The sequence below is a fragment of the Lacerta agilis genome, chromosome 15, assembly GCF_009819535.1.
Source record: "Lacerta agilis isolate rLacAgi1 chromosome 15, rLacAgi1.pri, whole genome shotgun sequence".
Classification (NCBI taxonomy): Eukaryota; Metazoa; Chordata; class Lepidosauria; order Squamata; family Lacertidae; genus Lacerta; species Lacerta agilis.
Window position 1 is genome coordinate 31,874,197 of NC_046326.1, and position 25,427 is coordinate 31,899,623.

A 25,427-nucleotide genomic window follows, 5' to 3' on the forward strand; every position below is an offset into this window, starting at 1 on the left:
GGCACGTTTCTCCTTTCCGTACCAGAGGGGAGGCATCCTGCCTCAGCCAACTGGCTCCCCTCTGAAACATAAAGGTAAAGGTAAAGGGACCCCCTGACCATTAGGTCCAGTCGTGTCCGACTCTGGGGTTGTGGCGCTCATCTCGCTCTATAGGCCGAGGGAGCCGGTGTACAGCTTCTGGGTCATGTGGCCAGCATGACAAAGCTGCTTTCTGGAGAACCAGAGCAGCGCACGGAAACGCCGTTGACCTTCCCGTCAGAGCGGTACCTATTTATCTACTTGCACTTTGACGTGCTTTTGAACTGCTAGGTGGGCAGGAGCTGGGACCGAGCAACGGGAGCTCACCCCGTCACGGGGATTTGAACCGCCAACCTTCTGATCAGCAAGCCCTAGGCTCTGTGGTTTAACCCACAGTGCCACCCATATCCCTTCCTCTGAAATGTAGCATTTGACAAATGGTGTAGATACGTGGTAGGTTGTTCTGGTAACAGTAGGCATGTGCCTACCTTGTAGAGCCTAGGTACTGAAATGGGGGAGGGGGGCTTCCAGAATGTTGTGGGATGGCAGTGATGACAGCAAAAAGAAAACCCTTAAAATGAAAAAAGAAAAGGAAAAAATAACATGGATCTCCTTTAAAACTCCTGCTTTAAGCTTGCAAATGGTTAAGTCTTTGAGAAGACTGGAACTCTTTAGTCAGGTGCCTTGCAAATAGACAAATTGAAAGATTTGGCTGGTGCCAAGTACTGCAGGAAAGAGTTTTGATTGGAGTCAGGTTTGGGACCACATGGCTCCATTTTTATGCCAGTTTCACTGGACTCTGTTGTATTTCAAAACCCTAAATGCTTTAGGACAGGCGTAGGCAACCTAAGGCCCATGGGCTGGATGCGGCCCAATCGCCTTCTCAATCTGGCCCGTAGACGGTCTGGGAATCAGCGTGTTTTTACATGAGTAGAAGGTGTCCTTTTATTTAAAATGCATCTCTGGGTTATTTGTGGGCCATAGGAATTCATTCATTTTTTAATTCAAAATATAATCTAGCCCACCACATGGTCTGAGGGACAGTGGACCGGCCCACAACTGAAAAAGGTTGCTGACCTCTAGTTTAGGATCAGGATACTTAGATGACCCTCCCAACCTACCCTTTCTTGTAATTAGGGGAGGACCTGCTCAGTTTCCAGTGCCATCTGTAGTTCATTTGGTGGGTATGCAGGATACGACCTTCTCTGTAGCCAACTTATAGCTTGCATCCCTGGTTTTTAAAACTGCCTGGAAATTAGCTATACTCTGTTGTGTGTTAATTTTTAATCCAGAGAAGACGATTTGGTAGAAAGTTGCTGTCCTTTTCCTTTTTTGCTGAGATAAATAAAGCACATGCTGCAGCCTATTAGTTCATGATGTAGGTTTCGCTGTTGGCATTAAAAGAAAAAAGGTGCATTTATTGATCTTGGCGCAGCCGATATTGTACCTGTCCAGTAAGTGCTACATAATGGTTTAGAGCATGCATTGTTTATCATGGGGCTGTTAGGATGTATCGCTTCCTAAGCTGACATGTTAATGGCTTGGTTGAGAGGCAGGCCTGATTCTGAAGCAACAGCTGTGTCACTGCTCTCTATTAATTGCGCTTCTTGGGCCACAGCTCCCCCATTGCTTGCTGGGTTTGCTTGCTCAATTGTGCAGGGTGGTGCAGGTTGAAAAATATGGGCAAAGTGACCGCTTGGAGCTTCATGGGGTGCTACAGGGCAGTTTCACAACTGCTTGCAATTGCTGCTTCAATCAATCAATCAATCAGTTGCCCATCCTTCACCCTAAGGTCCCAGTTTGCCGGGAAGGCAGCTGTGTCATTGTGTCTGCCAGACCCAGAATAGGCAACATGTGCGGTGAGGGCAATGTTAAGACATGGATATGCACAAAGCACATCAGTATCTAAAGGTCTTCCGGTCCACAGAGCACAAGAAGTTGAACCTGAGAAAGGATGAAGGGGCCAGGGGCATGGGGGGTTTGAGATGACTTGAGATAAGGCCTAAAGCTAGGAGACCAACCTGGGTTGGATGAGATTGAGAAGATGGTCAGTAGAAAGGCCTAGGAAGCAATTAGGTCTGTGGGATATTTTGGACTAGGGTGCACTGCTTTTTCCTACGTACTGATCCACCAGTCTCATGTGCAAAGCAATTTTTGAGAGGAATTACCCAACCTGGATAGTATATTGCAAATAGCCTTATTTCCTGTCAAGCCACTGCAAGTCATGATAAATGAGACTGTAAACAGTAAAAATGACGTCTCTTAGAATTCCAGAGCAGAGCGAAATACAGTGAACCCTTAAACTAGTACATTGCATGGATTCTGTGCTTGCTGACACCTTTTAACCAGGTGTGCTTTCTCTGTTAATGAGAGAATGAATGTTGAAATTACAAAATCCTTCCTTGCCAACCACTTTACTGTGGCTTCTTTGGAAAAAGCAGGAGGCATCAAGGTAGCCCATCTCCCCAAATATAGAAAGTAACAGTGATTATGATAGCAATGGTGCTGATACTATTGCCGCCAATAAAATTATTATTAATGAATAATTCTTAGCATTGTATAGCATCTTCATGTATTGAAAGCTCTTCACGTTCATTATCATGCTGTGGTGTGAACAAAAGTCCTGTAAGCGAGGTCAGTATTATACCCATATTACATATGGGAGAGTGGAGATTGAGAAAGAAAGAGGGGGGGGGAGGGAGAGAGAGAGAGAGAGAGAGAGAGAGAGAGAGAGAGGAGAGAGAGAGAGAGAGAAGCTTGCTTAAGGCTACCTAGTAGTTTATGCCAGAGGTGAGATTCATTAGCAACAACAAAATTCACACATAGGATAGCTATAGCAATGGGGGGTGGGTGGGTATGTGCAGAATAGTTATTTGTTCTATTGTTACTTGATGCATGGCATTCCTCAACCTTTGCCATAACTGTTGCTGACTTAAAAATGACAAACATATGTACTACTGAAGATATTTTTTATTCTGTACCTAGATATTATTCTTGAAAACGAATAAAAATATGCCCCAAAAAGGAATCACAACAATAACAACAGTTTGCCTGCACCTCTAAATCTAAGAAGTGCATTCAGCTTACAAATGTCAGGACTTTAGTCCCCAGTGGGTCTAGGACTGGTGGCACAGTGTTTGAGAGGTCTGTGCATTGCTCTGGCCAAGGAGGGGGAACTGTAGGAGGACCAGCCAAGCAAGTCACAACAGCCACAGGCCACTCTGCAGGGTGTCTGAGTCAGGCTTGCTGGACAATCTGAGATACTAGGAATGCCTATTCCTTGCTGCCTCTTCTTCCTGCCTCCTCACCCTACCCTCCTCTTTGCAGGAACCAGATCTGGTTGTAAAAGGCTGGTAGTAAAAAATAAAAATCTGATGCCTACACTAAGGAACTGGAAATGTTTTTCCAATCCTGCTGTTCTCATGTGGAGCTCTGACCTTCTAGCTTTAAAGGAGACATGAACTGGCATCCCCAGAAATGTTTATGAAGTCATAAATTTAACCTTGCTTGTGTAAGTGGTAGTATTTTCTTCCTCTATAACTGATCTGAAGATCCTTTCTTCTCCCCCTTTTATTTTCCAGATTGATGCTTTGGGCAAAAGAAGCAAAGAAGCCGAGGCAGCATTCTTGAATGTCTACAAGAGATTAATTGATGTCCCAGGTATGCAGACTTATTGTCCTGTTATGAAAAGCAAATGATGTCTGGAGTTTCATGTCCTGGCGGGCATTTTCTCCTTTGCCTGTCAGTTGGCTGTGTATTTGAGAAGTATTTCACCAATCAATACGCTGCAATACTTTCTAATGGGAAGAAATCGTAAGTGAGGTTTACTGGCTAGCATTTCAGGGGACGATCTGGGATTAACTGTTCATTTGTTTAGAGCACTTTCTTCAGCTGCTGGATCAGGGCCCACTAGTGGGTTGCAGCCTGATCCAAGGTGGGTCGCAACAAGAGCACTATGACCATACAAATAAATGGGTAAAAAAATAAATAAGAAATGGGTCCCCAAAGGCATGTTTGGGTTAAAAGTGGGTCCTTGGTGTGAAAAGGTTGAAGATAACCTGATTCAGAGAATTATTACAAAATAACCCCAGGGCGGGTTACAATACAAAATAATAATAATACACAATAAAGCCAGTTACATAAAACTAACAAATTCATCCGTTGCATAAAGCTGTTTGACAAGTCAGAAAGGGGAGACCGCCCAACTCCAATGCCAGTTCAGCCAAAGGCCTGGGTGAATAAATGGCTTCTTAAATTATTCTAAAAACACATCAGGCTTGGTGGCAGTAGACTCTGTGATGGGAATACATTCCACAGGTGGGTTGCAGGTACTGAGTATGTTCTCACATGTTGCTAAATATCACACACTTGTCAAATGTCTAGGCCATTGTGTACATGGGAGCAGGCACGCATCCATTACATCTCAGAATTCTGTGTCTGTGTCAGGGAACTATCCCCGACTCAGCACAGAGTGGTACAAGGGCTCTCAGGATGTTACAGAGAGCCCCAGTCCCACCTTGCCAGCAATACCTCATCTAGCAGCGGGAGGAGTGGTGAGGCATCCAGCGAGGAGGGGGAGGTCTCTCAGGGGGAAAGCAGCCGAGGCTCTGGGGATGCTCGAGAGACCCAGCATTCACACAGTTCAGTGGGCGATACAGGGGGTGCGCAACTTCCGTCGCCCCAAAGGCGTCGTGGGGTGAAACAAAAAGATGGGAGGTGGGGTTTTCGTATCCCTAAGCTCTTTCATTGGGGTCAGAACCGGAAGGGACCATTCCCGGATTCTGACACCGCGTGATACAGACATGAACTTTTTAGCTCTGCACTGTACCTAGTTTGCACAATAAAAACCTTAAAGGAAACAGCAGAGTTCTGGCTGCTTACTCATGAGCAACTAACTGAGAACCTTACAGCCTGGTATGGGAGTTGCTGCGTTAGACACAGCAACTAGATACTGCTGTATCCAAGGTGCTACAGAGCTGAGTGATTTTATCATCCAAGTGCCATGCAAACAGTGCACAGCATGTTACCCGGTGGGCCAAGGCCCACTTCGGGTATGATTAGCTTTTGAACCACCTGGAATAAACCCCACCCCATGGATCATTGAAGATGCAATGCAGGTGCCAAAGTGCTGCTGCTTCATCATCCACAACTCCTGGGTAAACCAAAGGGCACTATGGACCCTGCAGCATTGGAGAGGAACCTTAGGAACAAGCGTGTCTTCATCTTGCCATCCCATGGTGAGACCAGGACCTCAACCAGATCACTAGCTCTGCTGCCACTGGAGTGTTTGCTCACATTCTGTTGTTTCAAGAGCAGGCTGTTTCTGAAAGCTATGTTGGATGTGGATGGTCCTCTCGCTTGGTCATGTTGCCTCTTATTTGTTTTCTTTATTTTTAAAGCATTTATATACACCGAAATATTTCAAAAACTTCTAAGTGGTGTACTGTCTTTAAAAGAAAACCCCAAATGGCATGTGATTAAAATAAAAACACAACCTAAAACAAATGGGACAGCAATATAAAAACACAGAAAAGCATATAAAAGAGGAATACCGCGTATTCAAACACATAAAACACAGCCAGTTTTATGGGTCAGGAAAAGCCTGGGCAAATATAAGGCAGACCGGAAACTTTGTCGGGAAGGATGCACACCAAATGTATGCTGCAGCCATCAGCCATGTGCTTCCTCTGAGCTTGCTCTCCAAGCTCAAAAATTGATATGATTGGGAAATGTATTGCGAGTAATGAGAACTGATTCTATTACATGGTTGTCTATAATTATACAGCAAGATTCTTTCCTCTCTCTGTGTGTGTTTCACTTTTATTCCTAGCATTCTGATTTCCAGGCTCTTCTTTTTCTCTTTTCCTTTTCATACCCATAGTTTATAAAAGGATTATTAGGCCACTCTGCTTATTCTTGTAAATTCTGTTTATATCTATAGCTAAAAGTAGTCGCGTAGCAATGTAAAAGAGCTGGTTCTTGGTATTCAGCAATCTACACTCCATGGTTTCAAAGCTTTGATTTGAGTGTTGGGAGAATTCCTTAACCAGGGAACCAGTGGTTAGCGGCCTTTGCTGGATGATGCTGAAGGGCATTCCTAAAATATGGGGCAGCACCTTCCTCTGGCTGGATTAGTCAGCTTCCTGCCAGTCTTTTGCCTCCTCACCAGCAGGAGGAGGCAAACCCGCTTTCTAGACTGACTGGTGGAGCAAGGACAGCTCCTCTATCCCATAATAAGGCTCAGGAAACAGCTGCAGCTAGAATACGCCTTAAATGAAAACTGATTGCAGGTTTGACAAACCGGGTTAACAGAGAAAACACATCTAATGTACACCATCAAAAACCAAAGAATTATATGTAATGAGCCTAAGCCCAGACTTTGCAGTGAATCTGGGCCTACACAGATTGAATTGTACACATGTGCACCTTTAGGAATGTTAAAACATGGAAGTCCATCTCATGCCAAATCAGACTCATCTGGCCCACTATTGTCAATTCTGACTGGCAGCAGCTCTCCAGGGTTTCAGAAAGTAACCCTACCATATTTGAGGGATTATACCTAAAATTTATCTCATGCAAAACATGTGGTTTGCCACTGAGCTGTGGCTGCACTCGTGCATGGACACCCTGTAGGGGTCAGGTCAAGGTAGAAGCTCTTGTCTGATCTGGCCTAGATGGTTTAGTAACTTAACTTTGAGCCCTTATTTACACTGATGAAAATGTCTGTATAGGGCTTTTGTGTGAATCTCCACCTTCCATTTTCTTATTGAAATAGGTGGCAGGAGTTCTTAATGGGGATTGAGCCTGTAATTTTTGTTTGGTGTTCAAGATCACTTTGTGCACACGGGACTTCCTTTTGTAGTGCAAGCCCTAGGAGTTTGCCTTGTGTGACATTATTATTATTATTATTATTAATTATTATTTTTATTACTATTGGACAAGAAAGCTTAACATCTAACGTGATGAAGCTGGGTAGTAATATATAGTCTACCTCTGTTCCTTTAAAAACCTAACTTCTTTCCTATATCTGATGTATCACAGGGGGCCAGTTCTTTTCTGAAATTTATGGTATCCTTCAACAAAGATGCTGGTCGGATCATTTCAACCTGTTCCCATAATTTTTGCAGTGTGTCTGTTTTTGAGGGACTTTGCTTTTCTGAATTTTCACATATAACATTATTGTGGTACTTTGATCATATACAGAGCCAATATTTGTATCATCACCCCCCACCCCAAGGCTCTAAAGGCAGCTCCAGTAAGCTGTTCATTTAAAACCACGTTTCTAGCTAAATGGCTGGAGTGTTGGTAAGGGGTGATCCTGAAGTGCTGAACACTGGGACTTCTGTGCAGGGCTCTGGATCTCTTGCCCCATTCCCTCCCCCCCCCCCGTGTTTTTAAAGGAAGTTTTAAATAAAATGCAAAAACTGCAGAGTGCTCAGCTGCCTGTAAGCAAAGAACAGTGGCAGGGGAGACCCCAGCCACCCACTGTTTCAAATTAGCCCAAAGGAATGTATGCATATAAATTAGCATGTGCATTTTTATCTTTGCAGATTTGTGCCCTCGGTTGTTTAAAGTACCTACCAATACCCTGGATGAATGACTTACTAATTTAAAGAGTAGCCGCACCCCCCTTTTGAAAACTTGCTGTTTAGACAGCAGCTCTTGGCTTGTCATTATTTCCAGAAAATAAGTATCCGTTTGTATTCATTTATATCATTCACTAACTCTAGCAGTTCTGGGTGCCCTTGCAGCCCAAACTCTGCTACTCCACATATGTAAGAATGCTAACTTGTGGATCACGTAATTAAAAAAAAAAATGCTTTGTAGATATATACTGTTATAAATTGGGGTGTATGTGTGGGAATACAGGTTTTCATAATGTCTTTGCCGGGGGGTGTCCCTCTGGGGAAATAAACAAATATTGGGGGTAGCTTGGGTTTTTTTTAACTGGGAAAATGGTGCAAGGCTAAAAAATACTGAACCCCTGTCTTCATGCGCCATGATCCCAGCCCAGAACACCCCTCCCTGTTAGCAAGAGAGAGGACGGACTATTTTGCAAACATTTAGTCTCTAGGGTGAGTCTAATTTTACAATAAAAATCAGCATATTAAAGGAAGCTTGGGTTGATTTAGAGGAGAGCCTGGTGCAGCCAGTGTTTGAGTTGTTTGAAAGCATGCTCTCTATTGCGCTTCCTAAAGTCCTGGGGGAGCTTGGGCCTTAGGGCCATAACTCTTCTGTCACCAGGCTGGCTGCGTCAGGAGGTGGGGTACAGCTTCCTTGCAAGAAACCCCTAGGCGATGTGGGTTTATTAATTTTTCTGGGGAATAATTAATGAATTAATTATACCAGAAGGCATTTGAATATTCAGAAGCCACAGTGTAATTATTCTTATTTGGTCTGAGATGCAGTTTCATTTGTGGATGGATATGCAAGGACTTGCTGTGACAATTTGTTCTTGCTTCCTTTTGGTGTGCATGTTGCTTCATTGTTCTTCTCGTTCTCTCCTCCCAATGAATCCTGCAAGGTTGGGTGAAGCCAAGGAATTGTAACTTCTCTGAAGGCAGCTGGGTGTCTTTGTGTCTAAGGCTAGCATTCTGCCCTCTGCTCTGCACTGGCCTTGAGAAAAAAGGTGCTGCTTTGAGCCACACCAGTTGAGGCATTGCTCTGCTCTGGCACAAACGAGAGAGAGGGAGAGTGGCGAGTGTGTTCTTGAGGCCTCTCTGTGCTGTGAACATTGCTCAGAACGTCCTGAGGGCAAAATAAAGGGACACTTAAGAACTCCCTTTTGCTTTGTGGCACTGCTGATGGTGTGCAGTGGCCTTTAAAACCAAACAGTGCATTTTCAAAGGACTTGCCGGAGGACGCTCTCTTTTCTATCTCCTCCTCTCTCTCCTCCATTCCCCCCCCCCCGACCGAACCGTTGTTCTCTGTGGGCGTTTTCTCGAAAGAAAACCCATCGCCGAACGCTTTTGCGAGGAGACCTGGTTTTGGAAGAACAGATACAGCCGTTCCGAAAAGGAGTTGAAGCGTCAGGAATGAATTATTTTTAGAGCCAAACCTTCGGAAGCACATTACCAGCTGTATAAAAAATTAATTGCCTCTGTGGTTCTGCTCGTGTTTCATAACTGGCTGTCTGGCTGTTGTCAGTGTTACCGGCCTGTAATGAAGTCCTTTTGTTTTAGTATTCTGGTTCTCTTCCCCCATCCCACCCTACCCCACCCCCACCCCATTGTCACAATCCCCTTCCACCACCCGGAGATGAATGAGTTACTGCGTGGCAAATGGGAATTTAACAGGATAAATAAAGATAGCCAGTCTCATTGCACTGAAGTTGTGCCCATAGAGGGCATGCTTCAATTCTGTGCAGATATTACACTGGTGATTATGGGGTTGCTAGCAGCTGCAACGCACTGGTTCAGAGACCTCTGTTTTAGTGCAGATGAACATTTTACATGTCGTGTCTTTTTTTTTTAAAGAAGAAAACAGATTAGCTATGCTTTAATGCAAAATCTCTTCAAAGTGAGGCTTAGATGTGCCTCCTGAGCCTGTTGAACAAATTCTGCTCCCGCGTTTCCACTGTGTTGCTCTCTCTTTCAGCAAAAGAGGAGGCAGAACCTTTGGTGGAGTCCAGGGAGCACTTTCTAACTCCTGGTGTGGTTTGGACTTCATGTTTTCCAGAATGCCATTCCACCACTGCAAAACCTCCTCCATGTAGAGAAACCCTGCCTTTGCCAAAGGTGGCACAGCAGTCTTCCAGGAGAGGACCGTGGATGCTATGCTCTGAAGTTCCTGTGTGCATGCAGACATTGTTCCAAAATCAGATGTATGCTCTGTGCAGAAGCTCCCATGTTGTGCAGAGCTCTGAAAGGCAGACTAGAGCAAACTTGCAGTTAGCCGCACACCCACTCAGGACGGTAGCGCCAGCTTCAGATTTCAGAGGACTCTGGGTGAAATGCTCATTCACTTGCCCTTGCTCAAATCTGCACCACCTCCGAGAGGAAGAGGGCACAGTAAGCAGGAGCTCTCACCCACTCAGAGAGGGCAGATGAACAGGCAGCAGGAGGTCAGCTGTGGGTCTTGACATTATTTTTTGTATGCCTGTTTACTTGCTTTCTGTAAAAATAAAGTGGCTTCATTGCAGTTTGCATTCAAACAAAAGAGCAGGAATCTTGAAAAGAAAGAAAAAACCAAGAATACTGTTAAAAACCACCCATTAAAATTATAAAAATCAGTGTAAGACACAGAAGGACTAGAGACATAAAAAAGTAAAAATGAAATTAAACAAGATCTAAAAAAATTGGGGAGAGCAAGTAATTTTTCACTCTGCAGCAGAAGAACACCACACTGTCAAGCCCATCCACCCCTTCACCGGGAGAGAGGTCTGCGACTGGGCAGGTGTTTGAGGATGCTCTGCTGAGAGCTAAGTGACAGTTCTGTTGGCCTATGGAGGAGAAATGCCCCCAGTTTTCCTCCCTCCCCAGCGTTATATCTCTATGTGCAGCTCACCAGCCTTCTTCCTCATGCTGCCCCAGCTTCATATTAAGCTTCTGTGACCATTGCCACACCTCTCTAAAAACTGACCTCCACCAACCTCTTTGTCAGTCAGTTTTGTTCTGCCTTCTCGGTCCAACCCTGCTAGGATGACACAGAGCCTCTCTGGCTCATGACACCCACCCCTTGCGTTCCTCTACCTTTCTCTGCTGATGATTATAGGGCATTCTGTTGTGTGTGCACCCTCACCCTTCCTTTTTAAGCACAGTTGGCAATCTGCAAAACCTGAACTGGAGGTCTGGATCCAGATCTGGTCTTTCTTTTGCTCCCAGTCCTGTTCAGCCGTGATGGGTTTTACTTTCATTTTGGAAATGGCATGGGTGGTCCCCACACACTCCCCATCTAGAGGGATTTTCATCATTTTTGCTCATCAGCATGCTAATTGCTGTATGACTAATTATGCCCTGAATTCCAGTTGATTTTTTTAATGAGACAGCTGGGTTAATTATGTAATCATATGATTGCATTAGCCTAGAGTGCCCCAGTGCAAAGTAATCCACGTGGGCACATGATGTCATTGTGGAAGCAAGGCTCACAAGGGGTGCATTGAGCCCTTCACCTAATGATGAAGGGAGGAGGAGAAGGACATGGTCAGCCTCAATGTTCCCTTTGTAAATAGTTACATTGGAGAATAAAGGGTGTGTCCCATGGGCAGAGAGCCTTTCTATTAGTCCACTACCCTTTCTCTTTCTTGGGAACAAGGCTTGAGTTCAGAAGAAAACAGGATTTTCCAGGTTAATGTTAGTGGCATATGCTAGTCTTACAGGACAAAGAAAAATACATGCATGTTTATATTTAAAAAATAATAATTGAAGCCTGTGCTTCCTCATATATTGTTTGGGGCAACTTGCAAGAATAATAAAATACAATAAAAAAGTAATACACACAATAAAAGCCATCAGTAAAATGATTCAAAAACAGCTGCAGAAAGAATGAGTTGCAGTCCATCGAGAAGTTCAGTTCTGTTGACATGGGTCTGGTTGCCAACAGCCTTGTGAGGTAGACTTCTTGATGTTCCTCCCATGTTAGAGGAGAAAAAAAAAAGAGTACATTCACATCTCTGGATAGAGATTCGAACCCAGGTATAAACACAGGGAGCAATTATTTCACCTCTCAGTCCCCCAAATAATTTTACATGATTACACCCTCACATCTGGTTGGGATATTCTGCTCTCCAGCAACTTGGAATATTTTTGTTCCTGGTTGAAAGATATTAAGTGCAAATTTCTGGCACTGGAAGGAATATTGGGGGGGGGGGGTTAAATCATGTCCACAGCTGTTTTCAAACGTTGTATTTCATTCTTCTTGTAAGAGCCTTAATAACCAAAGTGTAGTTTTTTTTAGTAGATTTTCATTTTTATATGCTTCAGTGAAATCATTTTTGTTTTTTGAAATCATTTTTCCTTAACACTGCAAGGTTCGTACAGTAATACTTAAAATAGCCCTCCTTGGGAATTATTCTGAGTTCCCAAATACATACCTTTTGAAGCTTGTTACATTTTTAGGTTTGAAGCGTAGCAGTCGCTGGGCTGACATGTTGCAGAATCATGGCCGAGTTTTTATAGCAGTGATTATTAAATGAGTTTTCTGTAATAGAAGCCATACGAATTAAAGTGGAGAAGTCTGTTCAGTGTGGCCTCTTTAGCATATCCCAAAACAATATTCAAAAGCTGCTGACATTTTAATCATTCATCTTGGCTTAAGCAAATTTTGGAGTTTAATGCAAGGAGATAGGCTTAACATTATGCTCATACTTTATTCTGCGACTGTTTTGCTTCTTTGACATTAACCTTTAATAAAGCTAAATTAAATATACATATCCTGATGAATAATTATGAGTGCCAACATTTTCATTTACGATATAATGTTTTCCAGGGATTTGGGAATTTATTGACTAAAGGTTTAGTCATTATTCATTTTATAATGTAGATGTTGATGGGGTGGGTGAGTAATAGTTAATATAAAATGCCTGGCTGATTTTAGTCCAGGAAAGCCTTGTTAATTTGCATGTCTTGGGGCCCTAAAAATTGCCATGGGACCTGTGACTTAAGCCAGGTGGGACTGGTAGGATCTGCCAGAGGAGGACCCTGAGGTTGGGGGGTTAGCAAAGTTCAGATGGCAATGGAGAAGAGTGTCTCATGGCACTGCTGCCAGGTGCCTCTTTAAGAGATGGGGAGTTAGCTGGCTTCACCTCTTGGGAACAAAGTTCCCAGTTGAACAGAAACTGACTGATCTCGGTGGAGCTGGTCGAGTTGGAGGCTGAGGGAAAGTGTGAAGGTTGGATTCTTGTCCCGTTGCCAAGGATGTGCTCCTGAAAACATCATCATAGAAGAAGAAGAAGAAGAAGAAGAAGAAGAAGAAGAAGAAGAAGAAGAAGAAGAAGAAGAAGAAATATAAGAGATGGGCAAAAATTTGAGGGAAAGTACAGTCATACCTTGGTTTTTGAACAGAATACGTTCTGGAAGTCTGTTCGACTTCCGAAACGTTCAGAAACCAAGGTGCGGCTTCCGATTGGCTGCAGGAGCGTCCTGCAATATACTCCCAAATATGCTATTTCTATTTCAGACAGTACCTGTAGTTAAAGATGTGTGTACATGTAGAAATACGGTTTGGGTGGGTCCAACATGAAGTCCTTGTCAGAGTGCTCTACTCCCACCCAGCACATACAGACACAGGCGCTTGCTTGGAAATATGAAAGAGATACTTATTCAGACAGCCTCAGCAGCAGACACAGTGCTCAGAAGTTAGGGGGCAAGGCAAGAAGTTTGTAACGGCGTGGAAGTGATGAAGATGCCCCAACAGGTTTTCCCACCCTTCCCACCAAGCTTTCAAAGGTGGGGCAGGATGTGCTTGTTCACAAGACTCATTTGTCTTGTGGAATTAGTGAATCTTTTGTTCATCCTCCCCTCTTAGTCAATCAAAGCCCTCCCCAGCCTCCACCAAGGCTTCCAGCTCCATAGAAAGGTCAGAGGGGAGAGCTGGCATCCTCGTTCCCTCTTCCAAAGTGACTGAATTTGCAGTACACATAGGATACTCCCCCCTCTTCCAACCTAGGATCCCCCAGTTCATCCCCCTTATTTCTCCCACCATCAGAGCCTGCCAGCTCAATCTCAGCAGCACTGTGGAGGTCATGGCAAAGAGTCAGCATTGACCCTTCTGGTGACCCTTAGGCGTGCTCCTCTACTCAGACGGCTGGAGTGAAAGCCTTGACTTGGCCTCATTGGTTCAAGGCCAGGTCAAAGCTCTTCTCCTGCTTGGAGTGCACAGACTCCTTCCATCTCTGCCTCTTCGGGCATCAGTGTTTCCAGTTCGCCACCCATGGAAGTTGGGCCTGCTACATTCCAGGCTCCAGCTCCAGTCCACGAGGCCTGGGCGAAGCCTTTGGCTGATGAGAGACAGCAGGAGCACTGGTTGTTTCAAGTGCTTCCACCCTTCGCTCTCGCCCAGCCCCAGCAGAGGGCAGGAAATAGTGGCAGCAATTTGTGCACTACTTAATTGGACAGTCCTGTTGGGGCTTTACCTCCCCGAGCTGCCACTGAACTTAAATTTTATAATTGCTCTCAAATCCTCCCTGTGTTAAATAACTTTTAAAAAAAAAAGACCTAATGTGAGATGAATATTTTAACAGTGCTAATAATGAAGAAGAGAAAACAACCACCCTGGCCTAAAAACCACAAATGAGAAAGTGATGTAGTTATAAACTATGCATGTGCTGTGAGGGCAAGTGATAAGCAGCCTCAGTTTTTCCCCTTGCATTATGGAGGTGGCAAGGCAGGAAGCCCTCTCTGAGCAGAGTTAACACAACGCAGCACACCCTGCCTCTCTTTCCTCAACATAACCCAGTGCTGTTCTTTTATAAACTCTGGTGCTGGACTGACACGTTGCAAAGTGCCCAGGCTTGCACTTAATGCGTTAAGAGAGGTACAATGGGCTTATTATGCGTTTCCAGCAACTGAGGGTGGTCTGTAAAATTAATGATTGTGGCGGCTGCAAATTAAGCGAGCTCCCTAATATGTACTGTTGTTGATCCTCCGAGATTGGTGTGTTTAACATTCCTCAGTGGGAGACTAAATCTTTGTAGCCATTTCACAAGTGATGCTGGCGCCCACCGCAGAAATGTATGCAGCGCTGTTTTATGAGACCCTTTTTGGATTCCAGGATTCTTTTGCTCTGGCTGGCAAAGCTCACGACCAGCCCAGCAGTCTCTGTGAAACGTGCTTGTCCAGCCATATGTGGCAGGTGTATTGTGGTGCCTTTCTAGGGATGCTTTGAACATTATTAGGCTGCCTGGATGTGCTAGCTAACTAGGGCTGGGACATCTCTCCCACTTGATCAGACCCTTTTGCCTGAGTGTTCTGGCCAAATGCTTGGTGGGGGAATCCTGGTGTGGGTTTTCAGTGTTTGTTTTGAATGTTTGAGCAACCTAATTCTTCCCTATCTTCACACACCATGCCAGTTCTCCTGTTTCCTCAAGAAAGGAAAGATCTAGATCTGAGAAATTCTAAGCTTCCCCAAAGCTTAGAAATATGGGGGGACCAAAGAAATGTGAAATCAGCTGGGAAATCTAGAACTTCCTGAAGAAATGTGACCAAGATAACTTGACTTGTTGGAAAGGATTTGACCTGGCACCAAATACATAAATTGTCTGTTTTCACATGTGTGTGTGTGTGTATTTGCATGCATGCACACGGACATGTTTGCCAAGCGATTGCAATGGAGTTTTTAATTATATTGCTTTGAATTATAAACTTGCTTGTCTGGAAATGGAGATCAATCTTTCTTCATCTTTGTATTGTTCAGATCCCGTACCAGCTCTGGATCTGGGGCAGCAGCTCCAGCTGAAAGTCCAGCGCATGCACGATATTGAAACAGAGAACCAGAAACTTAGAGAAACGCTTGAGGAGTACAACAAAGAATTTGCAGAAGTGAAAAATCAAGGTAAACTGGGAAGGGTGAGGAATGCTCTTCCTACTTATTTGTGAACATAAATGTTTGGGGGATGATTTAGATAAGGAAATAATAATGATATTTAGAGAAGGAATGTCATCTGTAAAAGCCAGTTCTCCATAACCTTTTGCACTGTAGCATGACCAAGAAAAAGAACTCTAGATGGGGCTTTGTAGATGAGTGGGTAAAATAGATAGCAGCAGGCTTTATTCTCAGCCCCTGTGGTCGCCAGATTTCCAGGGGCAGGTTAAGATTCTGGCATCCCCAGGCCTGCCTTTTTTGTGTTGGATCGTGATCTCAGCTAGAATCTTCTTGATAAGTATCAAACATGCGCAGCATCTCTGCCTCAATTATATCTGTTGTTCTCATTTGTCTTTCAGGATTTAGCCGACCTGCTTTTAACTTCTTGCGGTTGCCATTTTTCAGTGTTTGAATATTAAGGCCCAGCTTAAATGTATTAATTTATATGTGAATCTTTTCCAGCCACTGCCTGTATGCTGCATATGCCTTTACAGGGAATGCTTAGCACTGTGCCGTTTTCTGCCAGTTTAATATGTGATTCTACGTGGGTATTTGCTGCCTTTACTTTACTTGGTTTATCCCTAGGGTAGAGTGCTGATATTGAAGCAATGTAGGTTACTTATTTAAGTGGATGGGCCAACTGTTAATGGTGTCCCTTGTAGATAGAAACACTGTAATTACAAGCAGTGAGCACTCACCTCTTCAAATGCTTCAGGTTGTGTGTGTTCCCATTTGGACTTTGCATCAGTGTCCTGAAATGGGAATGAGAAGTTGTTCTCTCTAAAACTGTTTTCCTTTTACATAAGACCTGCGGTTAGAATCATAGAATTGTAGAATCATAGAAGGGACCACAAGGGTGATAGAGTCCAACCCCCTGCAATGCAGGAATCTTTTGCCCAACATGGGACTCGAACCCACGACCCTGAGATTAAGAGTCTCATGCTCTACTGACTGAGGTTACTATGGCAGTACCTAATTCTGGGCATCATGGCACCAGCAAAACTACTTCAACACCTGCAAGCTTTGAGAACTGTCAGTTGTGAAGGTGGCCGCCATTTTTTATTCTTTTTACCTGCATCCTAATATTGAAGAGTGGATAATATGTTTTGTAGCTTTTCTATATTGCAGTTTTGCTCACAGGAAAGACTCACTGAAACTTTCTGCAATGTATGTGTTTGTATGACTGTATAAAACAGGAAACTAGCAGCATTTAGCTGAAAATATATGCATTGGTCAAACAGTTTTTGTGCACTAATTGCTGCCTGACTGAACTTCTACTGGTGATGAAAATGAGGGGTGGGGAGGATTATATCACTTCTGCTGTGGAGTTTCACATAATGGGGGGCTAGTACCAAAGAGACCCTGCCATTTATTCTGGCAGATGTCTCCATGTAGAGAAAGCCTTCATTAGTTGTTCTTAATACTTAGAATGGTAAATAATTCTTTTTTTTTTTAAGGAAAAGTTGCTATTGATGTTTATTGTAAGCCATAGCACATGCACACAATTGCCCAGCCCAGCCCGCAGTTTCCCTGGTCAAAAGAATAAGAATAATAACAACAAAAGTACCCTGAAATATAATGCAGGTACAAGCGTTGTTGGTTTACACTAGCAGGAAAGAGGAAGCAACTGAGTTACACCGGCTCACCGCTTGCTTCGGGGTGGCAGAAGAAATACACTTGGCATTGTATCCAGCTAAGTTGTATGCAGAGTACAACCCCTGAAATTAATAGACCCAATTTATTCACGCCCATTGTTTTCTACTCTGAGTTGGATCAGCCTTAGATGCAATCCTCTGGCTATAGACTACATGGCCATCCCTTGTATCTCCTCCAAGACAAAGAAGCATAAGTGTTTGCACACTGAATCTTGGCACAATCCAGGAGGGGCCTGGAGGAGCTTTGGTCCCCCTGATGGTAGTCCATAGCATCCTAGGGAATCCCACATCACCTTTTGCTGCTACTTCTTGTGCTCCTTGCTGCCATGGCACAGTTCACACACAGCCTGGCTTCCCCCTGTTCCCTGCGCTCCTCGCCCACTTCAGCCCTCTTGTATCAGCAGATACATCTTACCCTTGGGCAGGGCAACATTCAGGCCTGCAAGCTTCTAGTTCTGTATATTTTAAGCACTCTAGGGAGGAGGCTCTGTTTGGGTGGCCTTGGGCACCTGGGTATCTGGCCACGAGCTGGTCAGGGACTCTCATCCAGTAGTTAAGCACATTCTTTGCATGAGGAAGGTTTCATGTTTTTGTCCCCAGAATCTCCAGCTAGGGGGGGGGGGGAAATTCCTCTCTGAAATCCTAGAGGTCCCTGTGGAGAGGCCGTGGTGTGACTGTGTTTCAGACAACTTCCTGATCCTCATCTCTGATCACCCTGGAGCTTAATGTAGGGCGATAAGGTGTCTTGCCGGCGATTCCGCCCTGCAGTCAGGTTAGAGAAACCTTCACTCCGCTTCCCGGCAGCGTCCATTGATCCTGCTTAACCTTAAACATTTAAAGTTCAATTTACCATTTAGGGAGTAAAAGGTATCCAAAGGGACTTGTGGCCATTGATTTTGTGTCAGGGCTGGAGAGCGAAAATTTAAGCCCCGCTGCTGCTGCTGCTCCAAGATAGCCGCACTCTGCCACTGCGTGGTATCATTATTTACCTTGGCTCATTTTCTCCCCTCGCTTTCTTTCTTTCTCCCCTCCCCACCCCAAACAGAGGTGACAATAAAAGCACTTAAAGAGAAAATCCGGGAATATGAGCAGACCCTGAAGAACCAAGCGGAGAACATTGCTCTTGAGAAGGAACAAAAGTTGCAGAATGACTTTGCTGAGAAAGAAAGGTAAATTAACGTGTGCAGGTGGGGCATTTCTGTATTCCCCGCCCCCAATCTTTCCCTTTTGAAAGAAGAGCATATTGGGTCTGGTTTCTAACCCCTCAAGCACTAAGGACTGGGCAGGAAGGTGGTGAATGCACTGGTAGTGTTTGTTTTAATATTATATCTATCATTATAGACCATCCTTAATGTAAAAGGTAAAGCAACACAGCTGAAACTACAAATACAAATAAAACACAGCAGTTAAGAAGACACTTGAGTTCATGGGCAGCATAAAAACAGCCAGCAAAATTTTTAAAATCCATTTTAAAAGCCCAGGAAAATAGAAGGACTGCTCTGATTATGTATGTGAAGCGCTTGAAAGTTCTTAAATGTGCTCCAGAAATGTGAAACATGCCTAATTATCTATATTAATAAGGTTGTCTAGTGATTAGGGGTTTTGATACCGACCCTGTACTGCTCACCCTTTGGTCCAAAGGTAGCACACAAGAGAGCATGCACATGGAAACAACCGTCTATGGTTTGGGAAGTGTTATTTTTTGGAAAGGAGACATTTTTTTTTCATCTCTTGGGGCACAAACTTGTTCTGTGTTAGAGATCAGTCAGGTGCATGTATTTAAAGCAGGGGTGGGGAACCTATGTCCCACAGGCCGATCTTGATCGTTAAATGGTTCATTGAATGCATTTATAATTGCTGATTTGCTCATAAGCTCCCAAATACAGGGGTCTCTTCTGAAAAAGAAAGGGACCACCAAATGCCGGATGTGCAAGAATTTTTTAACTGCCTGGCACTTTTTCCACATTGACTTGCCTGCATTAGGGCAATGATGTCCCTCTCTGGATGTCAGATTGATCCATTGATGAGTGGGGACGGTTGATAATCCAACCTGCACAGATCAGCTGAATGGCTCACAGAGGGGAGGGTCTCCAGACCCACTTTTGGTCTCACCCATTGCTGGTATGCAGATCCCAGAAAGCTGGCCAACAGGCCCTCAGACCAAAAAAAGGTTAGCTATCCTTGTTTTAGGGAATGCACTCAGAGGAGCTTGCTTCTGTTGAAATTAGAGAGTGGAAGTGCTCCTTGGTTCCAACCCTGTGTAAGATGCATTTTTATGTTTCTATTTTATGTTGCATGGAGATGCATATATTTTAAGTTGCCTTTTGTTTCCTTGACTTTCTCCTTACAGAATGTTGCAAGAGACGCAGGTTTCGACAGCCTCAAAGCTGGAGGAGGCTGAACACAAAGTGCAAGCGTTGCAAACAGGTTTGCTATTTGACTGATTCAAACGGAGAAGGGGGGGTGCTTTGGGTTCATTGAAACATCGGCCACCTGCTCTCTTTGGCCCAGAGCAGATGCAACGCTACCAGTTTCCAAACCATAGTTAGGAGACAGCAAGCCTGCCATGTATGAGCTCACTCCCACTCACCTCCACTACCTGCGTGGATTTCTGATGGTACTATGGGAATGTCTTAGAACCAAGCTTAGAACACAAGATGAACCCAAAGGGGGCACATCTACCCCAGCATCCAGTCCTCACAGTGGCCAATGATTTGCTCATGGGAAGCCATGCTCAAGCAGGACTCTCCCCTCCTACCAGACCAACTCTGCCTGTGGCCAGTTAAAGGTTGGGTCCTCAGCCCTCGACAAGCACCCCGGGATCTTTGTGGCCACCAATGGCCTTTGTTGAGGAGGGCCCTCTTATACCCCCAGACCTGGGACCTGACCAGACCAGTCTGTTGCCTATGACTCAGCTGCATCTTGATTTCTGTGCCTGATGTTCTCAGAAAGACTTAGAGATGGGGGTTACTCTCCTTCCTTTGGCCCCCACACTGAAGTTCAGTCACTTGAAGTTCTCCCTCCCTCCCTCCCTCCCTCCCTCCCTCCCTTCCTCCCTCCCTTTCCTCTGTGTCTCCTTCCCTCCCTTCCTGCCAGCTTGTTCTTGACTTACCTGCTCTTGCTTCCCTGCCTGAGCTTCAGCCTGCCTGGCTTTTTTCCCATCTGAAGCCAGAGCAGGTCCCCGTTTTAACTGGCACAAATGGTTTGTGTCACAGAAGCAGATCTATAAACGGAATATAATATGCTTAGCTAGATTCAGCGGGGCAGAATCTGGAAACTTTCACTGTTCCTGAAAGAGAGAGAGAGAGAGAGTATGTGTGTGTGTTTTCTAAAGGAAAGAATTTTGAAAAGCTTTTAAGCCTTGTTTTTCTGCAATGTGGTTTTGTTTGGTCAGGGAGAAAGCTTAATGCAAGATGACTTTTCAGACAGAGAACAGTTTATAGTTCAATAGTAATTGAGTAGCCCTTTTTATCATTACGTCGCTCTTAACATGTCAGTAATGCCTTGGCATGTTGCTTTCCCCCCTCTATCCCCTTCAGCCTTGGAAAAGACACGGACGGAGTTATTTGACCTGAAGACAAAATATGATGAGGAAACAACGGCAAAGTAAGACTTCTTGGCTCCTCTTTAGATATATGCCGCGTGTTTTTAGTACTCTGCCATCTTCATCTCATTGGGTAAAGCAAAATAGATTTATTTATTTTTTAAAAAACTGGGCCTGGTTTTTAGACCCATGCATGTGATGACTTCATCTACATCCCCCCCCCCCCGATATAAGTGGAAGTGCCTCCGCAGGGTGCAGCAGAAACACAATAATTCTATGGTTCTATATGCTTGGATTAGCATAGGGACAATTACATGGGGGGGGGGAGGGGGGAGGCGCAGGTGCCCATGTAGTGGGTCTGAACATTTCAAGAGCACCATGGTTGCTGTTCCCTATGGCCCCAAATCCACACAGGCATGAAAGTAGCCAAGATGATCTTGATGCCAGCATACGAAGTTGCTTTAAAGCGAGTCTGGCACTCTGACACTGAGAGATTGCCACTGCCCAAGATTTAACCCATCTTCTTGATGGAACTAATGTCACTCACACACACACACACCCCCCACTTTCCAACAAGATAGGTTTTTCTAAGGTGAAAACCTTGTGGTGGTGGTTATTTCTCCATCCAACACCATTGATTTATGGGACCAGCAGCACTAAATGCCCATTGCTAACACAGCAAACAGCTAACGGCATTCCTATAGATAACCTCAGTGAGAAAAGGGCTCAGGTTGCTCCCGAGGAGTTGGATTTGTGTATACCATTTGTCCAATGAGGAAGTATGCCCCCAAAGATTCTTTATTGCCTATCTGTGGGGCAGTGAAGGTGTTAATGACTAGAACAAAAATGACTTTGCAGCACGTCAACTGGGATACTAGAATCTGAAATCGACAAGATGCCATCAGTAAAGTTTTCCATGTGTAGGCTTGAAATAAAATGCAATTAGGCCTTTATGTGCAGAACAAGGATCCATTGATGACTACAGCTGGTCTTTGTTTTCATCTGTCACTGAGTGTGGGAGGTAGAAAGTGCTCCTCTTCATGTTTATTAATGCAGGATTCCTGAGACAAATGGCAAGCACAGTTTAATGTTTGTTGGGACATGGTGGGGCTTGCCAAAACAGTTGTGTAAGAGGATTTCAAGGTTTTCAGATTGCGGCGCTTCCTAGGTTAAATAAATGGATGGCAGGCCTGCCTGCCTGTTTCTCTTCAAGAGGCAAGCCAAGCAGGAGAGGCCTGGGAGAAGCAGCAGCAATAAATGGGGAGGACTTGGAGGAAATGGGCAGTGAAGGCTTGGCAATGAATGAAGGGTGAGGGAGGAGATGGGACAAGAAGAGACATGGTTGTTCTGCCAGGATGGTTGAAGGGAGGAACCCCAACTCAGTGAGAGAGCCACTGCTTTGGCATGTAGAAGATCCCAGGTCCAGTCCCCAGCACCTCTAGTTTTAAAAAGGGTCAGGGTGCTGGAAAAAGACCTGTTAACTCTGTCCAAGACCCTGGAAAGATGCTATCAGAGTAGACAATGTTGGAGTAGATAGGCAAATAGTCTGGCCTGGTAGATGGCAGCTTCCTTTGTTCATTTGAGGGCTGGTTCAGACCTGCGTGTTGAAGACATGGCCCTGTATGTGCAGGGTCCAGGGCTTGAGAAGATGGCCATTCAGCCCTGCATTGTGTATGAGACACATTGCAGTTTTCTGGAAGCAGTGGGGCAGACACGTTTTTGATGTCTGCATTTGTGTTTAACCACCAGGATGAATGTTTTACCCAGCCTCAGTGGAAGAATGAGGCGCAATGGGTCTAGGTTGTATTGAAGCATGTTAGGTGCGATTTTGGGAAACGTCCTGTGCATTAGAAATAGTTGAGCAAGTTTCTTAGGGACTCTGACACACTGTTCATGAAGTTATTTTTTAAAGGAGATGCTTGGGTAGCACTGTCATCTATATCTGCATATTTTAAATTTCCGGTGGGATTTATGCAATAGCCACTTTACCTTATGAATTTGCACGTCTCTTAAAATGTAGGTGCTGTGGGACAGGGACTTAAAGAAAGTAGATAGATTGGGGTGGGGAACTTCTTCTAGCCTTTGGGTGTGTGGGAACCATGTATACCACCTTGAGCTCCTTGGAGGAAAGGTGGGATATAAATCTAATTAATTTTGTCATTCTTATAGTCCACCTTTCTAGCTGAATGGCCTGACAAGGTGGCTTTTTTTAAAAGCAACATTGCATCTGAAATTTCATCAATAGTTTTAAAAACCAATTTAGGTCCTTAAAAACCTAATACAGTATATAAGCATAACTCGGAGTAAAGCGCTCTGGGATAAAATGCAAGTCTGCCTGCCTATTTCTAACAGGCTGCTTTGCCCACTGTGAATGTGATCCAAGCAGCATATGGCACCAAATGGGGATTTCTTTTGTTTCCCTGATGGTGTTTTCGATTCCTTGGGAAGGCTTTCTCCTTAAATATTCATACTATTTCCCCCCTGGGATTTGTTTTTGGTAATTGGTGAAATTGGGAGGGGCCTGGCATTGTTGGAGTGCATGTGAGAAGCTTGGGTGGAGTTTAGGAATGTAACTGGCCTCCCATGTTATCGCTCTTGCTCCCTAAAATCTGAGGGGAAGGCTCTTTTCTGTGTCCCGACGTGGCTGGGTTCTAAGTTGGTGTGGAGGCACAAGAGGGCCCTTTTCTGTTGCCTCCCCCCAGTTGCAGAGCTTGATCCCATGGGCAGTTTATTTGGCCCTCTGCTTTTTGCTTCTCCTTCCAGCTGCACTTTTTATCAACCTTTGCATTTGCTCCTTTGCTGCTTGGGTTTCAGCAGATACGATTGTTGATTGTTTTACTGTATTTTGATTGTTGTTAGCCTCTTGAGTGTTCCTTTGGTAAGTGGAAAGGCAGCAAATAAATAAACATTCTTGAGACAGGTTTGATCTTTTAATTCCTGTGTCGGGTTTGGGTGCTAACTAGAGACTTCTCTGCCCCTAACAAACCCTCCCTACTTGTGACTGTCTTCCCAGTTGATTGGCAGTTGTGGCATGGAGGGCTCTGTCTGGGTGTCTGGAGCCACACAGCATGGTGGGTTTCAGGGAGACTTCCCCAGAATTCAGCCAGAGAGGGAATTTCAGATTGCAGTCCTGTTTGAGAGAAGGCTTCATGTTTCTCTTTTTTTATCTAGCAGATTGTACTCAAATTGTCTCCTCTGTAACATTTCTAATCTCCACCCCACTGTGCATAATCAGGTGTGCCTTCCCTTGATATGAATATCTGAAATACTGTTGTAATGTTTCTATATTTAAGATCTTCAGAATCTTACAACTCAGCTTTTTGAGGACCAGTGTTGGATAGTGCGGGAATTTTTGTGCTGTCGCCGTGTTTTACTTTGAGGCCCGTAATACTAAAACAAGTTTTTCCTAAAGCGTAAATGCTGCATTAGCTACGCCTGAGCTCCCAGGTCCACAATGTTTTTATGTGTCATGTTATACGTATTAACTGTACCCCCACCCAGCCTTGTGATCAGTTTCTCTCTCTTCCCAAATAGGCCTACTATTGCTTTGTTGCTCCCATAGAAATGTAGACAAGTCGATCTGTGGCTCCGATAGCAAGCAAACATTTCACCAACAGCAGTATCATCTTACCGGCTTTGTTTCTCTCTAGATGCTGCTCACTGTGCAGTTTGACTGCCGCATTTGCAGGGTGATGGTCTCGCTAAGGTTACATTTTGGTCCTTATCTGAGAGTAAATGTGGAGCAGGGGGGCAGTGGAAATAATATAACGGGAGTACAATTTGCTCCACAAAAGAGTTCCCACCTCTGCTCTGCTCTCCCCCCTCTCTCCAGCTTGGAACCCTCTCCTGTACCCTCCCGTAAGGCAAATTTAATACGGCACCAAACAGCTGGCTGGCTTGGAAACTGAAAAGTTTCCTTTCCAAGAGAAAGGGGGGGAAATAATTGAACACTTTGATTTGTTTCATGGTTTGTTTGCCCTTTCATTCCTTTCCCGAGGTGCTGTTTGTTGAGGAATGTCTCCAATTGCCAGGGAGATGGTGGGGTGTCTAATACTTTCCCGCCAGCACTCCTTTCAGCCAGAGCCGAGGACCATGGCAAGCCTGCGACATGCATTTTTAATGCAGAACTCTATACCCCGGCCCTTGCAGCACGGCGGCGCGGCCCTCTCTGGAGCTTTCAGATTTAACGCTCCGCTGAACAAAGCACAGGCTCAGGGCAGTCTGCATCAGCTGGCATTAACCCCTGCGTGGACCAGTTAATTTCCCCACAGAGCCAGCCAGGGAGACGGCAAGAAGGCTTTTGTTCCGTTTATTTGATTATTTCCAACATTGCAATGGTGCCTTCAGATACAGATTTATTGTTGGTCTCATTCGGATCGTGATTGCTGCAATCTATCAGCATGTAGGACCCTTCCTTACTTGTGGCTAACTCTTTGCAACAGCATGCATAGATCCCTCTCCTCTCCTCTGGAAGAAGCATGGCGATTGCGTGGAGTTGAACATATGTAGCTTCCTTGTACCAAATCAGAGCATTCGCCCACCTAACCCCAGGCTATCTACTTGTACGGGCAGAAACTTGCCACGGTCTTAGGTCTTTTGCAGCCATGTTGCGTGATGATTCCTGGGTTCAGTCTTCGGGACTTCCTGCATGTAAAAGAGGGCTCTCCAATGAGTTCTATATAGCTTCTTTA

The 25,427-nt window shown here is 44.7% G+C and overlaps 1 protein-coding gene across 9 annotated transcripts in view; it reads left to right on the forward strand.

Annotated features, from left to right (window-relative positions):
• Nucleotides 1-25,427, forward strand: part of CUX1 (cut like homeobox 1) — a 268,675-nt gene that overhangs the window by 130,847 nt on the left and 112,401 nt on the right. For all 9 annotated transcript variants that reach the window (XM_033172439.1, XM_033172444.1, XM_033172447.1 and 6 more), the window contains exons 4-8: nt 3,600-3,678; nt 15,370-15,507; nt 18,238-18,361; nt 19,543-19,619; nt 20,732-20,798. In XM_033172439.1, coding sequence (XP_033028330.1) covers nt 3,600-3,678; nt 15,370-15,507; nt 18,238-18,361; nt 19,543-19,619; nt 20,732-20,798 — 485 coding nt within the window. The remainder of the gene's footprint in view (nt 1-3,599; nt 3,679-15,369; nt 15,508-18,237; nt 18,362-19,542; nt 19,620-20,731; nt 20,799-25,427) is intronic.